We start from the raw sequence: 15122 nt of genomic DNA on the forward strand, positions 1-15122 counted from the left end.
TGCCACATCATTTAGTTGCATGGAATTGCAGCCCACAGGCAGCTGTGTTCGCAGCTGAGGAACACCAGCCAATGGAGAAATGGGTGCCGTGGCATTGGCGCTTGTCTTGCTTTGACAACATGTGAAGCTGCTTTATCATGAGTCAGCGCATTGGTCCGTCTAGGCCAGTGTTGCCTCATCCTAGCAACAGCAGTTCCCCAGGGTCACAAGCAAAGGCCTCTTCTAATCTTGCTGCCTCTGACAGTCTTTAACTGGAGGTGCTGGGCACATTCTGCATACAAAGAATGCGCTTGCTCTCAGAGACCCTCTCCTTTTTGGATTGTTTGTTAACACACACCTAGAAAATCTGATCCAGCTGGGGTGGAGGTATGTGTAACGTGAATTGCTGCACTCAGCTCTGTGCACCTAAGCCTCGGGCGGCATGCTGGCTTTTACAAATGTACACAATCTCTAGGCAATCTCTTACGTGCCCTTTTTGCTGATTTCATGGTCCTGTAATCAGGGAGGAATTTGTGCCCTTGAAAGCAGGGCAAGAGCAGAGCTGGGGCTTGGCTGTGCGCTGGGCTAATAACTGAAGTACTGCTGGGAGGTGGCGCCACCTGGCGGACAGGCAGGATGTTCCTGCGTTCACCCATAACTTGCTCCCTCATTCATTCTCGCTTTTTTTATGGAGGCAAGAAATGGGAAATGGTTGCAGCAGCCACGTGGCAGAATCCTTGGGGTTGCCTCTTGCCTGGCCTGCTTTCCTGTTGGAAGGATTCGTGCGAGGCTGGATGCGCACGTGAGATCCATCTGTGTGCTGCGGGGGGGGGGGGGGGCTTCCCACTGCAGCAGGCACTTGGGAGCAGCTTCATGGCCTACCCTGGACTGTGCAGTCCATGCAGCGGCTTTGGGGGATTCACCCTCTCCACTCTTTTCCTCCCTGTTGGGCTTGCAGTCTTCCCAATTGTCCACGGAGGGCGATGACCTCTCAATCCGGAGCCAGACCCCATCATGCACAACAGAGACGACCTCCGAGGACGCCCTCTCCATCCGCTCAGAGATGATCCAGCGGAAAGGTATCGCCAGAAGCAGAAGTCCTGGGCTGGGTAGCATGGTGGGCGGGGGTTGAGGGCATTGTGTGACCCAGAGGAGTCGGAAGCTGGGCTTTGGGGTAGCTCGGGAAATGGCAGCAGTTTTTCCAGAGGCCTCTGCAGAGTTTGGGAGCATTCTGTTGAAGGAATGAAAGGGCCAAATGCAAAGTTCAGTTGCAGAAGCATCTCTGCCCTGGAACACTTGGCCCTCAGGCGCTCTGAAGCTTCCACCTTTGGGCTGGGGCCGGCCTCCCCCTCCCATTCTGGGCCTGCCTCATTCTGTTTCCCTCAGCCTGTGTGGTTGGACTTCAGCTCTCCTTTCTTAGAATCCTACAGTTGGAAGGGGCCATTTCGGCCAGCCTGCTCAGGGCAGGAATCCCGTTTAAAGTACCCCTGACAGATGGCTCTTGAGTCTCTGCTCGAATACCTCCAGCGACAGAGAGCCCACCCCTCCTGAGGCCGTTAGCTCCACTGTGTGACTGCTCAGACGGTTAGGAACTTTTTCCTGATGTTCAGCCGAAATCTGCCTTCCTGTAACTTAAGCCCATTGTTTCGTGTCCTCTGGTCTTGGACGACAGAGAGCAGGTTGTGGCCCTCTTCTGTGCGGCAGTCCTTCAGGCACTTTGAGAGTGCCATCCTACCCCCCGCCCCCGAGTTTTTCCCTGATTTTAATTGTCTTCCCCCTGCTCCCTGCCTTCCAGGCTCGACATTCCGGCCACATGATTCGTTCCCCAAATCCTCCGGAAAGGGTGAGAAGAGGAGGAGGGAGCGGAGGACGACTGTTCTGGGGATCCCCCAACACGTGCAGAAGGAGCTGGGTAAGCTGGGTCAGGGGGAAATGGGATTTGCTGAAAGGGAAAAATTGAACTCCCAAATCTGAATTCAGGAATCGGAAAACTTCAGCTAGGATGACAGATGGAAATTGAATAAAACGTAGGAATGTATGTATTGTATGTGCTTGATTTTGGTTGTATAATTTAGGGAGCTGGTTTTGTCCAGTGTGTGGAGTGTTGGTGAGGGTCTGGGGAAAAGATCTGTGAGCATTTGGGGAGGGAGGAGATGTGGGAACAAGGAGGAGACTTAAGAGTAGATTCTGTGGTGAGTTACTCTGTGGTGCATGAGTTACTCATGGCCAGCCGCTGGGTTCATGGCTCCCGAATGACCTTCCCGCTGAGGCTCACCCAGTCCTTGCAGCTCCAGGCCAGGTTCTCTTCTCTTCCCCTTGTCCAGGCCTTCAGGTGCTTCCAGACGGAGTGGTCCTAGTGCAAATAATGGGAAGGCCTTGTGCAGCCATTTTGTCTTTTTTCTCCTTAATGGGTTTTCTGCAGTGAGGAGCGGTGGCAAAACAGAGGAGGGCTATGAGGGGAAGATGTTGTCATCTGGACCCCCTATAAAAACCCGTGTATGAGGCAGGCCCATGGCACCATAAAAGCCTCTCATGGAAGTGCCCTTCCGGAATATCAACTAGCTGGTTTTAATCTGGTTTTAGTGTTTTTGCTGGCTTGAAATGTGTACTGCACTGATTTATTATTGTACCTGTATTCTTAGGGTTGGATCCAAATTTAGTCAGAGTAGCCCCACTGAAATTAATGGGTGTCATGTCCCATTGATTTCAACAGCCCGGTTTGCATGTAGCAATTAACTATGGGTTGTTTAACAACCCATAGTTAGTTGGGGCCACGCAGCACGGAGTGGACACGCCGCCTCTTGCCCGCTCGCCACTTCTGCGTCGCATCAGCTTTCATAAGCAACCCATCAGGAACTTGGATGCAGCTTCCGAACCCAGAACTCTGGGTTGTTGAGGGACGAACAACTTCGTTTTAACCTGTGGCTTGCTTCAGCACAGCCCTGCCAATGTATGGGTTAAACAACCCATGAATTGGCATTATGTGCAAACCTGGTCAAAGGGTCTACTCTAAATATAAGTAAGTATGGATCCAGCCCATTGTGTGTTAGTTTTATTTTAGGATTTGTTAGCCACTCTGAGAGCCCTGCCGATGTACAGCATATAAATTCCATAATTCCATAAATAAAATGATTTTGTAAACTTATCCCCAAGCTTGCAGTTCCGAAAGTTGCTGCCCTCCAGGGGTGTAGAGCTCCCGCAGAGCTGCATCAGGTTTTTACTTTAGAAATCCTTTAAGGCAAAAGTCAGGCTTTCAGAGGCATGAACCTCACCCCCATCAGAGCAGTACCTGTTCTACAGCTGTTTGCAGCAACACGCAGCTCTCCTCCTCCTCTCCTGCTACCCTGTTGGGGGTTTGGGTGGAGCTGTGTCCCCCTCACGTGATCCCAGCCAGTCAGAGATTATGCCGGACACGTGAGGACATCACTGTATTTATTTATGTATCCGACTTTTGAACCATCCAGTAACCAAAGTTCTCTAGGCAGCGTACAAATTAAGAACCTTAAATACAAGTAGCAAGAAAACAGTAATAAAACGAATCAATAAAAAACAAGATAAAACCAGCAGCACATAATAAAACAAAACATAAAACCAGTGCACAGTTTTAAAGGCACCAGAAATGGTTCCCCAAATGCCCAGGTGTGCTGTGTGGCCCATCAGCTTTGGTTAGGTGACACATTCCAGGAGGAGAGGACCGAGCAAAGTGCTTTGCCGCTCCGGTTCAGTCAGAGTGGGGAGGGAAGGGCTCCATTGCAGTACGTTGGCCTGATTTCCTTGGCCATGAGAAAATGTTCCCTCCTCCCATGAAGATTTTCATGCCCATTTGGAGGAGGGTGGGGGGCTTTCTGAGCGTGTGCCACCTGCCCCTTGCTCTTGGCTCAGGTCAGGGGCAGCCATAAGCTGTGCGGTGAGGTGGGCAGAGAAGGCCTTCTCAGGGGACTGAGAGCGCTTTGGGGACCAGAGAGCTCTCCTCCCTCGAGGATTGGCCGCTTCTCACTCGCCCCTTTTGTTTGCGCCTTCTGGGCTGTTTGGGGGCTAACAGTGTTCTCCTCTCTCCGCCTCCAGGCCTGAGCAATGGCTACGATGCCAAGAAGCGTCCTGGCAGCATCGCTGTCCAAGCCAGCCCAACACCCTCGCCTCTGATGAATGGCGGCCAGGTGCCCGGCGGGGCCATCCACATCCCCACCATTGACGGGAAGCTGCAGCCCGCCACGCTCCCCGAGGGCGGCGCCCGGGTCTCCCTCCAGGTCCTCGAGGCCGAGGCGGCCGACTCCGCCCTTCAGCGCCACATCAACCGCGTCTACCGCGACGACTCACTGCTGGGGTGCCAGACGGCTGCCAAGCTCTCCCCGCTGGCCAGGCCCAAGTCGTTGGCCGTGCCCTGGGTGACCACCCGCCCTGCCTCTCCCGAGCTGCGGAGCCCGCTGGTCATGACCATCTCGCCTCAGGGCACCTACCTGTCGAAGATCATTCCCAATGCCATCTTGCCGCCCATGGTGGATGTCATCGCGCTCTCCCGCAACAAGGTGCGCACGCTCAGCCGCTGTAGCCTGGCGACAGCCAGCCCAGCCCCCTCGGTGCGCTCGATGGGGCGCATTCCCTCCGGCCCCCGCAGCCGCGAGCACTCCTCCTCCAGCGACAACTGGAGCCATTCCCAGTCCACCGAGACCATCGTCTCCAACACTTCCACCATCTCCTCACACGGGGGCACCAGTGGCAGCAGAAAGGGTGAGGCTGGGCCAGGTGGCCAGGCCCGAGCAGCAGCGAGGCCCGAAGCCGACCAGCTCAGCACCTACAGTGCCATGAGCGGCACCAGCTCCAGCTGCGCCGGCATGAAGGCCGCCCCTGCCTCGCCCAACCTCCTGGGCGTGCGGTCCTCAGGAAGCAGCGGCCGGGCCTCGCCTGCCTACAGCACCGGCAGCGCGGCAGGTGGCTCAGACAGCACGAGCGTGCGGAGCGACCGCTCCTCGGCCCGTAGTGTCTCCCTCCGAAAAATGAAGAAAGCCCCGGCACCCCCACGGAGGACGTACTCCTTGCACCAGAAGGCCCAACAGCTGGAGGCTGAGGGGGCGCCCAGAGCGATGGGCCTGCCCCCCAGGCCAGAGCCCAGGACCCAGCGGGAGAGCAGCGAGGCATGGGCCGCAGTGCAGCAAGGCAGCCCCAGCCTGACGGTCGAGGACGAAGTCTTCTCCCCCTGCTTGCGGAGTGAGACCAGCAGCCTCCGTGCCGGCAGTCTGGCCTGCTCTCCCGACATCTCTCACCGGAGCCCGATCACCCTCGACAAGCTCCGAGAGGCGGAGGGGCTGGGAGGTGGCGAGGGCCCGGATCTCCCCTCGAAGCACAGCTCCCCCGGCCGCACAATGTCGCCCTCCAGCGGGTATTCGAGTCAGAGCGGCACGCCCACCCTGCACCCCAAAGGCCTTGCTGGCCAGGCCTCGTCTCCCGGGAAGAAGCGGCCGCAGCCAAAGACGCCAGAGCGAGTCTGCTCCCTCCAGTCCCCGGGGCTCTCCGTCTCTTCCTCCCTGACATCCTTATCCTCCTCAGCCTCAGATCCGGCCCCTGCTGAGGTGACAGTCCTGTCTTCAGCCGGTCCCCCCTCCAGCACCGCTCCTGCTCCAAACAAGATGGACAAGTTTCTTATTCCTCCTCACCCCAAGGTTCCAGCCCCCTTCTCTCCTCCGCCCACCAAGGCCCAACAGGCTGAGCCCAAAACTGACCATGCGGCACCTGCCTCCTTGCCCGCCACCAGCCAGGCCGACATGCAGCGGGGGGTCTTTGCAAAACCCAGCGACGGGTCACCTCCTCCATCACCCCCTCCAGCCTACCACCCGCCTCCACCCCCAGCGAAGAAGGCCGGTGTGAGCCCTGAGGCCGCCGCCACCCCGGCCCTGTCCGTGACTGAGCCGGATGCTCCTCCAGACCCCCTGTGGCCCCCTCCGCCCCCACCAGTGCCGGATGAGCCCGACCTCTCCATGGCCGACTTCCCCCCCCCAGATGAGGCCTACTTCTCGCTTCCTCTGCCAGGGATGCAGCCGGTTGCCATGGAAGCCACGGAGGCGGCCCCGGCTGCAGAGCCACCCGCCAGCCAAAGAGCAGTGCCTGCCGTGGAGGGCAATGCGCCCACCTCTTCGCCCTCCTTCTCCACCAGGGTGTCCTCGAAGGTCGGACAGCAGGGCGTCCCAGATGCCTCGCCAGCCCCGAGAGTCGAGCCCCCTCCACCGCCAACGCTCCCCCCGGCGGGGGAGCCCTCCGGCTCCCAGCTCAGCCCCAGGAAGCCCGCGGCGCTGGTGTCGGCAGCGCTTCCGCCCTCCGGCCTCCAGGTCCAGCCGGACCTGAAGAAGCCAGCCAGTGGCTCTCGCCCCGACCTCAAGAAGGAGCTGGCTGCTCGTAGCAAGAGCGCCTCTGTGCCAAAGGAGGACGCCAGCTTGCCCATTGTCACGCCTTCCCTGCTGCAGATGGTGCGGCTGCGCTCGGTCAGTGTGGAGGCCCACGGCCCCGGGGTGAGCCCGACTGCAGCGAAGCCCCCGGTGGAGCAGAACGGGCCCAGCTCGGGTGGCGGTGGCAAGCCGGGGCAGCCTGCGGCCCCCCAGAAACCAATCCGCAAGTCCCTTTCCCTGAGAGTGCCCCCATCCGCATCCACAGAAGCCCCATCTTCAAAGCCCCTGCACGAGGCCGTGCGCTTGAAGGCCTCCACCTTGTCTTCCCGGCACACGCCGGGTGCTGGAATGGCCGAGAGGCAGGCTGGCCACCGGCTGACCCTGCCAGCGGCAGCCCCCCCTGCCAGCGAAGCCAAGGACGGCCAGGCGTCCCCCCTCCACAAATCCCCGGCTTCCACAGCCAGTTTCATCTTTGCGAAGAACCCGAAGAAGTTGGTAATCGAGACCTCATCCTCTCCAGAGGCCCAAGCCAACCTGAAGAAGGACCTGGTTGCTGAGTTGATGAACATCTCGGGTCAGCGCTCCACGGCCGTCCCGGGGCTCCCCCAGCAGGGCCCATGGAAGCCCCAGGCTCAGAAGCCCCCGAAGGTCCCCCCTCCCATCGCAAAGAAGCCTTCTCTTAGAGCAGGCCCCCCGCAGTTGCCCCGGAGCCCCAAGCCACCAGGAGCTGAGGAGCTGGGCTCCCCTCTGCCCGCACGTCAGGAGAGGACTAAGAACGAGGGGCCTGGTAACCAGGCCCCTACTGTGAGGGCTAGCAGCGATGGCCCCCCGGCGGGGCCAGAAACACCTCCACAGAGCCCCCCAGCACAAGGTAAGCGGTGTGGGGTGGTCCCAGTTCAGCCAGGGCCATGCACACAGCCCTGGCTGTTCCGCCGTGAGGAGTGTGCAGCAGCCTCCACTGGCTGAGGAGGATGCATGCCCCCGCAGGCCTTCTGCCGCTGAACGCCCCGCACGACGCGCAAATCCTTTTCCTGCCGGTCATGGTGACCAGAACAGCTCTCCAGCGACAGAAGGCCGGTAGTTCTGGGCTGGAACGGCCTTCGTGTCCTGCTTGGAGGCTTCCTGGGGGCAGGGGCTTGGCTCCGGCGGGAAGCTGGGTGCTGAAGCAGCTCAAGGGTGCTTCTTGCGCCCTAAGATTCCTCAACATCTAGAAAAAGTTTTCTGTGGTTTTTGTTTAACATTTGGGCAACATTATCGCTGCGCTGTCATTATTAATGTGATTTTATCCCACTTAAAATAATCCAAAGCCACCTATAGTGATATAGAAGTAACAAATGGTAATAAAAATGTAAAACATAATAAAACATGACATGAAAAGGCAGCAGTAAAGGCCACCAGTCTGGCCACACAACAGGCAGTCAGCAAACATCAGCACCCTGCCCCCAAAGGAGGACACAGCAGGAGGAGCCCCCCCCCCCCGCCCTCGGTGTGCTGGGACAGCCGGATGAGGTGCAGCGTTGTGTGCTGGCAGAGGGAGGCAGGGCCAGGGGGGCGTCCCTTGCGCTGCGCCTGGCCCCCGCCCACTGCTCTTCTGACTCAGGAGAACATGGGGCAGGACCTCTGTGCTTGACCCAAGTGTGCGGGGAGGCCTGGATGCAAGGGGTGGCTTCTCCAGCACGCTGTCGGCAGTCAGGAGTCTGTCTAGTCAGCCCCAGACAAAAGTCTGGCAGCAGCAGCTACAGCAGCATCCTTGCCAAATGCTGCGTGGGCCCTTTTCCTTGATACAAGCAATTTTTGCCCTCATAAGGTGGCTCCCTCGGGTTGTTGCATGTCTGTCTGTCTATGATATTTTTATATTGCCCTTCATCTACACATATCAGGGTGGTATTCAAAATTTTTATTTATTTATTTATTGAATTTCTTAATCGCCCATCTGGCCGATGTACAGCAATACAATTTTAAAACAATAAAATTCTACTTTAAAACGTATTTCTAAAAATGCCCTAACCCACCCCAAATGCCTGCCTGAACAACCATGTTTTTAATGCGCGGTGGAAGCTCATTAAAGATATAATTTTAAAAGTACAATATAATGAACACAATGGAACATCAAACATTACAACACTGCAGGACTCTTTATTAAGTAGGGGAGCTCTGATAGCCTAATGTTGACTTTTCACTTTGTGCTTTTCACAGTGTTGACTGTTCACACTGTGCCGTGGCTCGGGGGTAGAGCCCCCCGCTTTGTCTGCAGACGGGCCCGGGTTTGGTCCCTGGCATCTCCAGGGAGGGGTGAGGAAGAATCCTGCCTGGAACCCTGGAGAGCCTTTGCTGCCAGTCAGTGTTGGCAGTACTGGGCTAGATGGACCCAGGGCCTAGCTCAGGAAAAGGCAGCTTCCTGTGTTCCTGTGCTTAAGCATAGGAAGTTGCAAATGGATCCGATTCCAGGGCCAGTCCTCTCTAGCTGTCTTAATAATAACAAGACTCATTAAGAAATAATAAATAAGCAACCTTTCCTGCACAGAGCACTTGCAGGAGTTCAGAGTGCATCAGTAATTTTCAGCAACCCTTAAAACAAGCCTGTAAGGGAGATTGGTAGTATCAGAATTATCCCCATATTTTGCAAATGGAAGACTGAGGGTGAGAGAAAGTAGCTTGTCGAAGGCTTCCTGATAAATTCACGGCACAGGTGAGATTGAGCTGGGGAGTTCTGACTTTGAGCTCAATCCATTAGGCAGGCAGAGCAATCCAACTTCGCAGTGGGGTGTGGGGAGATGGAAAGGAAGTAAGTACGGTAGCTCTGGATTGGCCCAATCGCAGGCCTCCCCCAGAATTCCCCCGTTTTGCTCTAACCACCGTTGGAGGACTGAGAGTAGGGGGGTGGGGGGCTTTCCCCGCCCTTGAGGTGCCTTGTGAGGATGGACCCTGAAGGGGGGACTCCACTCCCCCCGTGGCCCTGGTGAACCCTCCCAGGGAGCACGGAATTGCCATCTAATGCTTAGTCCTCACTTTCTATTGCCAAGGGGTGTAAAATGTGTGTCTCAGTGTTGGACACTCAGAACAGCTGATCGGCTGCTACTGCATTCTTTTGTGGGGGGGAACAAAATACCGCAGCCCTGTGGCTGCTGCCGGGCTGCTTAGGCCCCTCTGCCCATTGGCCGCCGCTGAATTCTGATTGGAGTGAGCCTCCCCCCTGTTGTATAACTTTTTAATGTATTTTATTAATTTTAAACTTCTAAAAACATACAAACAATAAGAAATCCAACATTTGATCAGATGGCCTTTGCTGGGTAACGAAGGGCGAAGTCCTGTGGGGATAGTTGGCTGCCTCTGAACTCAGAGGCAACCGACTATCCAATGCAGGGCAGGCAGAGTGCGGAGGGGATCCTCTCCTCCATGCTCCAGCTGCCCTGCATTCGCAGCTGGACGGCTGATTTTGGTTGTCTAGCCAAGGCGCCTCGAGGCAGGGCAGGGTCCCCTTCCACCATCCCTGCCCTGCACCAGGAAGGCCCCCTTTTCGGATGCTCTTGCGAGCGCAGAGCCAGGGTTTTCCCTGGCTCTGATGGGTTTTCTTTCATTTTTATATTTTCTGAAAAATGACTTCCTTCTGGCATAACAGTGGGGAAAGCAGTGAAATGTCGGAAGAACTACTGCAACCGATATGAAGAAAATGCACAGTGCGCCTTCCACCTTTCCTCAGCTTGCAAGAAAGCCGACTCCGTATTTGAATGGCATGGACTAGAATGTCAAGCCACGTCCATCCAGGGAATCCTTCAGGACGTGATCTGCTGTGGGGGTGTGGCAACCCCAGGGACAGCCAGCGGGGGGTGGGGGATAGAAGGTCGACCACCAGCCCTGGATTCCCAGTCAGTACCTTTTAGCTTGCAGTTGCACCCCCTTAGCTGTTCCCAGCTACTGAAAGTGCCTGAAATTCTCATATACCTCCCCCAATTATACATTTATCAGTTCCATAAACTTCAAAGTGGTTAATGTGGTTTACACATTACTACAATTGTAATGAATATGTAAATACTTATTCTTAAGAAAATCAGATGTCACATCAGTTGTCACATGGCATTTAAACATAAAACAAAGGGGAAACGTATTAAAACTGCCTAAAGGATACCTTTTGCCCTAGATGGGAAACACTGAGGTAAGACACTTGCATTGAGGTACGTGAGCGTCCACCATGCCACTGTGGCCCATGGTCTTCAGAACGGAGGAGAGAAAGGTGCTGATTTCATTGCCAGGAAGTGCAGCTCAGTAGAAATTTCATGGGGCTCCATGAAAACATTTCATGGACGAACCGCGCTGCCTGCGAGGCGGTGGGGGAGGGGGCAGGGAGCCAGGTTTCTGGGAACTGACCTCAGTGCAGGGCTCCAAAGTTGGTTCCCAGAAAACAGAAAGTCCTGTGGATGCCTGGACACTGCCTAGCGGCCATAGGATTGCGCCCTTAGCCTTGCAAAGGCCTTTTTGACATCGAAAAGCCTGTATCCCCTACAGCCTTGTGAGGTGTGTCACTCTTACCAGGGCTGTGTTTCCTGCCCAAGAAAAAGCAGAAGATGTAGCGTTCTTCCTGAGATTTTAATAAAGCAGGTTTCTAACCCATGTTGCTATGACAGCATGTTTGAGAGCATGCAGTTATCACAGTCTAGACAGTTTCCCTACTTAACCCAAGTCCTAGTAATGAAGCAATTTCTTCCAGCTCATCCTAGTCCTTTGGCAGCTTCCAGCCTTCGTGCTCTTGGCTCAGCTTCTTTTATCCCTGGAGTCTTGGTCCTCTGCAACTCTCTCTGTCCTGTCTTTTGATTCTTGAAGTTTTGTGCCTGCCTGCCAGCTTCACTTATATGCCCTGTTCCAACTCCCTTCCCAACCTCTTAGCCAATCAGAAGGGCAATAGGTTTTTCTGTTTCTGGTTCCCAGAGCAACACGGTCTCCACCACCACCCTACCCTGCTGATAGATTCCTGCTTTCTGGGCTGACCCGTTATGCCTCCTGTGGCCTTTTGAACCCCCTGGCAAGATAGCCTCTAAATCCCAAATGACCCAGTAGCTGAATGGTTTCCTCCCTTTCGAGCAGTCAGAGCCTGCTGAAATTTCAGAAACCAGAGGGGTGCTTGCCCCTCCCCGTGACTAGCAAACAGGATAAAGTGTGCAAAGTAGCAAGCATTGAGCACATTTGCATAATTCAGACTAGGAGCAGAAATCAGCTTTTAGTGGTCGTCAAACCTGAATTGGCCAAATGCAAAGCTTTTGTGCTTTTGTTGTGGGCTGCAGATAGCCTGGACTGTTCCCATTTTACAGTTGAGGAACTGAGGTTGAGAGAATGGGGTGTAGACTTGGGCAAGTCTGTTCAGTAGGGTGAAACTTGAACCCAGCCCTGAAGTTTCAAATCTTATCCAGAAAGCTGTACTGACTCTGCTCTTCTTGTTGCAGACTTACGGGAGGAGATGGCGTGAAGGAAGACCCTGCGGTACGGTTGCCCCCAACATACAGGAATTTTGAAAACAAAAAATATCTCAGGGACCTGCGCAGGCCAGAGGGCGACCCTGGGCGTGGTGACATGGGAGAGAAACAGCCTTAGCCTCTGATGGCCTTGATATTTATGCAAAAATTGTGTTGGTTTCACTGTTTTTTCAACAATACAGCTTTATTTTACATCTTACAACAAAGTAGCACAACACCCTTTCCTGCTGCTGCCTCCCTTTTCCCTCCCTCGAGGGGTAGAGCCTTGAGCAGCCTTTCCTGGCTGGGTTTGGTGGCGTTTTGTTTTTCCCATTGGGTTTTTTTTGTGCATGGGGAAAAGGCTGAGAGAGAGAAGGGACCATGACAGCTTCCCCTCCCCTCTTCCCCCAACACCACCTGCAGGAGAGTCAGGCAGAGTTGCACCCGCTTGGTGTGTTTTTCAGAAGATGCCCCCCGCTCTTTGTGAGTTGTGTTGTCAGCGGGGTGGGGGGGGGGTGAGTAGTCTGCCCTTGCACACCTGGAATTGTACAAAATAGAAGCACTTTCTCAGATCAAGGCTGGAGATGGCCGGAACGGCTGGTGCAGCTCCATCGTGCCCGGTGCTGCGGGTGCCCAGCTCCTTTCTGCTTCCATCCTGTGGACACTTTCAAAAGCATGCACTGAAGGGGCCCTGCTGGCTAGCTTTGCTGTTCTTTTGGGAGGAAGGCGCTGTGATGTATATAACATGGCTGGGGCTCCTTTGTGCAGTCTTGTCTGTCCTGAACAGCTGATTCTGGGCGGAGGGACTCTCATCGCAGAGCTCTGGGAGCAGGTCCAGTACGATTCTGCTATAGCACAAATTGGGGCATGGAAAGGGTGGGTGGGTGGGTACCACACCACTGTGGAAAGCCCTAGGATTACTCCAGTCCTTTCTCTGCCTCTTTGCAGAGACCACTTGCATTACCTCCTCTGTGCCTGGAACAATCCACTAAAGATGGGTTGTCATTTTGAGGGTTCAGGTTTTACCAGCCCCCTGTGAAAAAAGGGTTAAGGCAAAATCTTTTGAAGGGTTCTTCTGATGGAACACAGCTGGGCTGTCCAGCTGCGTTAAGCCCAAGAGGGTCTTGCTGACTAGTGAGCGGGTGTCGTAGAACATACCACCATCAAGGCTTGGTGGGGGAGGCAGCCAGAGCAACCCAGAATGGCGCTCTTCACTGCCAGTGCACGGCCAGAGACCCGTCTGTTGTGCACCAGAACATTCCAGGTGTGGAGATCTTGCCTGGAGTCTGAGGATGGACCAAGTGACTCAGTGGGGCGTTCTGCATTTTATCCAGTGTTAGATAATTCATGTCAGTCAATCTACTCTTAAGTAAGACTGACGTTGGATGCAATCCAGTGCTCCTGCACCGTCCTCCATGTTGTGTAATTCTGGCAACTGGACTTGCAGTTTCTTTTGTGGTTAATTTGGCGTTTCTTGGAGGGGTTAGGAAGGAAGGGGAGCATGGAGGGGTGTTGAAAGAACTCTGTGGACCGTCCTACGTATGTGGGGAACTGAGATGCTTCTCTTAGGAGAAGCCTGACAGCTTGCAGGGCCCAAACTCCACCAGACCAAAACTTAAGCTGGAGGCAAATAGTTCCTTTTACTGAAAGCGGTACAGTTGCACCATCCTTGTCTGTAGTGTGAACATCAATTCTCTTTGTCCCGATTCTGCTTCAGAAACAGTGGTATGGTAGTAAAGTTCGATGTGCAGGTGCTCATCATGACATTCTCCATAGCCATGTCCCCAAGGAGAGTCCAAAAATGCAGGCAGCTGTGCGGATCCTTACCAGCAAACCAGCTCGAGCAGTTTTCAACTCCAGTAAGGCTAATGGGTCTTAATTCCCCACTCAAGACCAAGCCACCTCAAAATTGCGGCTCAGCTCAAAGGGAGCAGGGAAGTCTGCAGGGTGGGCAGATTACATCAGTGTTTCTGCTAATTAAAAAAATGCTGATGCCGTCTGAGCCCTGGCTCCGTTACACCACTGTACAGAAATGGGCAAAGCCTTGAGCACCATGGCAGGAACATCGGGGTGGTCCCCACAGCCTTTCTCTGTAACTTCAGGAGCCCTCTGCATTACAGAGGATGGCGCTGTGCGTGCTTGGGTGTGCAGCCCGTCCACACAGGGCCCAGTTGAGCCCTGTTGCCATCTGTGATCAGCAGGTCCCCCTTAGAGCACACCTCTGTTGCTGGGAGTTCCAGGAAAGTGGTCATCTCTAGCAAGCAGTCACTCAGGTCTGTCTGCCTTGCCAGTCCTGTCGCAGAGGAACACCAGTCAACCTCTACAGAGCACGGTGATTCCTCAAAGGCAAGGTGCAAGGGTTGGAGCCAAGTGGCAGAGCACCTGCATTGCATGCAGAGGGCCCCAGTGTCTCCAGGAAGGGCTGGGAAAGACCCTGAGGACCCCCCCCCCAAGAGCTGCTGCCATTGGATAGTGCTGGGCTAGCTGGATCAGTGGTCTCACTTGGGAGACTGGAGCTTCCTGCCTTCAAAAAGCTTTTTTCTGAAGTGTGATAGCAAGTGATCACATGTTTGCTGTGGCCTATTCATTTTGAGGCTGGGGACATGGAAAAGCAGCGCTTAGCATCCGATTTTCTCTCACCTGCTGAACATGCCTAACTCCACCCTACACCGGTGTCAGAGCGGTCCTGTGAGGCTGAGCGTCAAGTTGCCAATGTGCCAAATGCCCGGCCCCCCTCCTCCCCCCCCTTTCTGGTAGTGCTTTTATGACCACATGTGCCTGATGTTACAAACCCCACAGGTAGGCCTTTCCCAGGCTGCAGCAGCTGTCAGAAGAGTAGCCTGTCCTCTTGCCACTCAAGCAGGGTGCAGGTGTCTTAATTTGCTACGGGTGCAGGGGGGATCCCAAGACTGGAATCACAGCATTAAAGGCCAGGCTCCCCCACCTCCCCAGTGGCAGAGCACCAACAGCACTTTGAAGGTAGGAGGGGGGAAGGGCCGACCAGCCGTCTGAGTGTCCCAGTGGGGCCAGGTGCAGCATTTGAAAATGAGACCAAACACCTCCCCCCCCCAATACGCCATTTGTGTTCTGTTCTCTAGAAACATTAGATGACAGGTTTATATACTTAAAAATCCTGGGGTCATTTGATTTCCATGATTGTAAAACAGGAGGAAAAAGAAATCTGCCTTTGAGAAAGGGAGGAGTAAAAATGATGGAGAGCCTCATTTTTTTTTTAAAAAAAGTGTCTTTGCAATGATGAATGATTAAAGCTTGCTTGCTGACTCTTTCACTTCTTGGCTGTGACATAAATATTCCAGGAGAT

General features: G+C 54.7%; 1 protein-coding gene across 2 annotated transcripts in view; it reads left to right on the forward strand.

The window, feature by feature from the left end:
- The window catches only part of NHSL3 (NHS like 3), a 56292-nt gene extending 41204 nt beyond the window's left edge, over positions 1 to 15088 (forward strand). For both annotated transcript variants that reach the window (XM_084816120.1, XM_084816121.1), the window contains exons 4-7: positions 938 to 1058; positions 1775 to 1891; positions 4045 to 7227; positions 11792 to 15088. In XM_084816120.1, the coding sequence (XP_084672246.1) occupies positions 938 to 1058; positions 1775 to 1891; positions 4045 to 7227; positions 11792 to 11814 (3444 nt within the window). In that variant the 3' untranslated portion in view covers positions 11815 to 15088. The remainder of the gene's footprint in view (positions 1 to 937; positions 1059 to 1774; positions 1892 to 4044; positions 7228 to 11791) is intronic.
- Positions 15089 to 15122: the final 34 nt, after the last annotated feature.

This window comes from Heloderma suspectum, chromosome 10 (genome assembly GCF_057233095.1).
Source record: "Heloderma suspectum isolate Gila_16-S chromosome 10, 16-S_ref, whole genome shotgun sequence".
Taxonomy (NCBI): Eukaryota; Metazoa; Chordata; class Lepidosauria; order Squamata; family Helodermatidae; genus Heloderma; species Heloderma suspectum.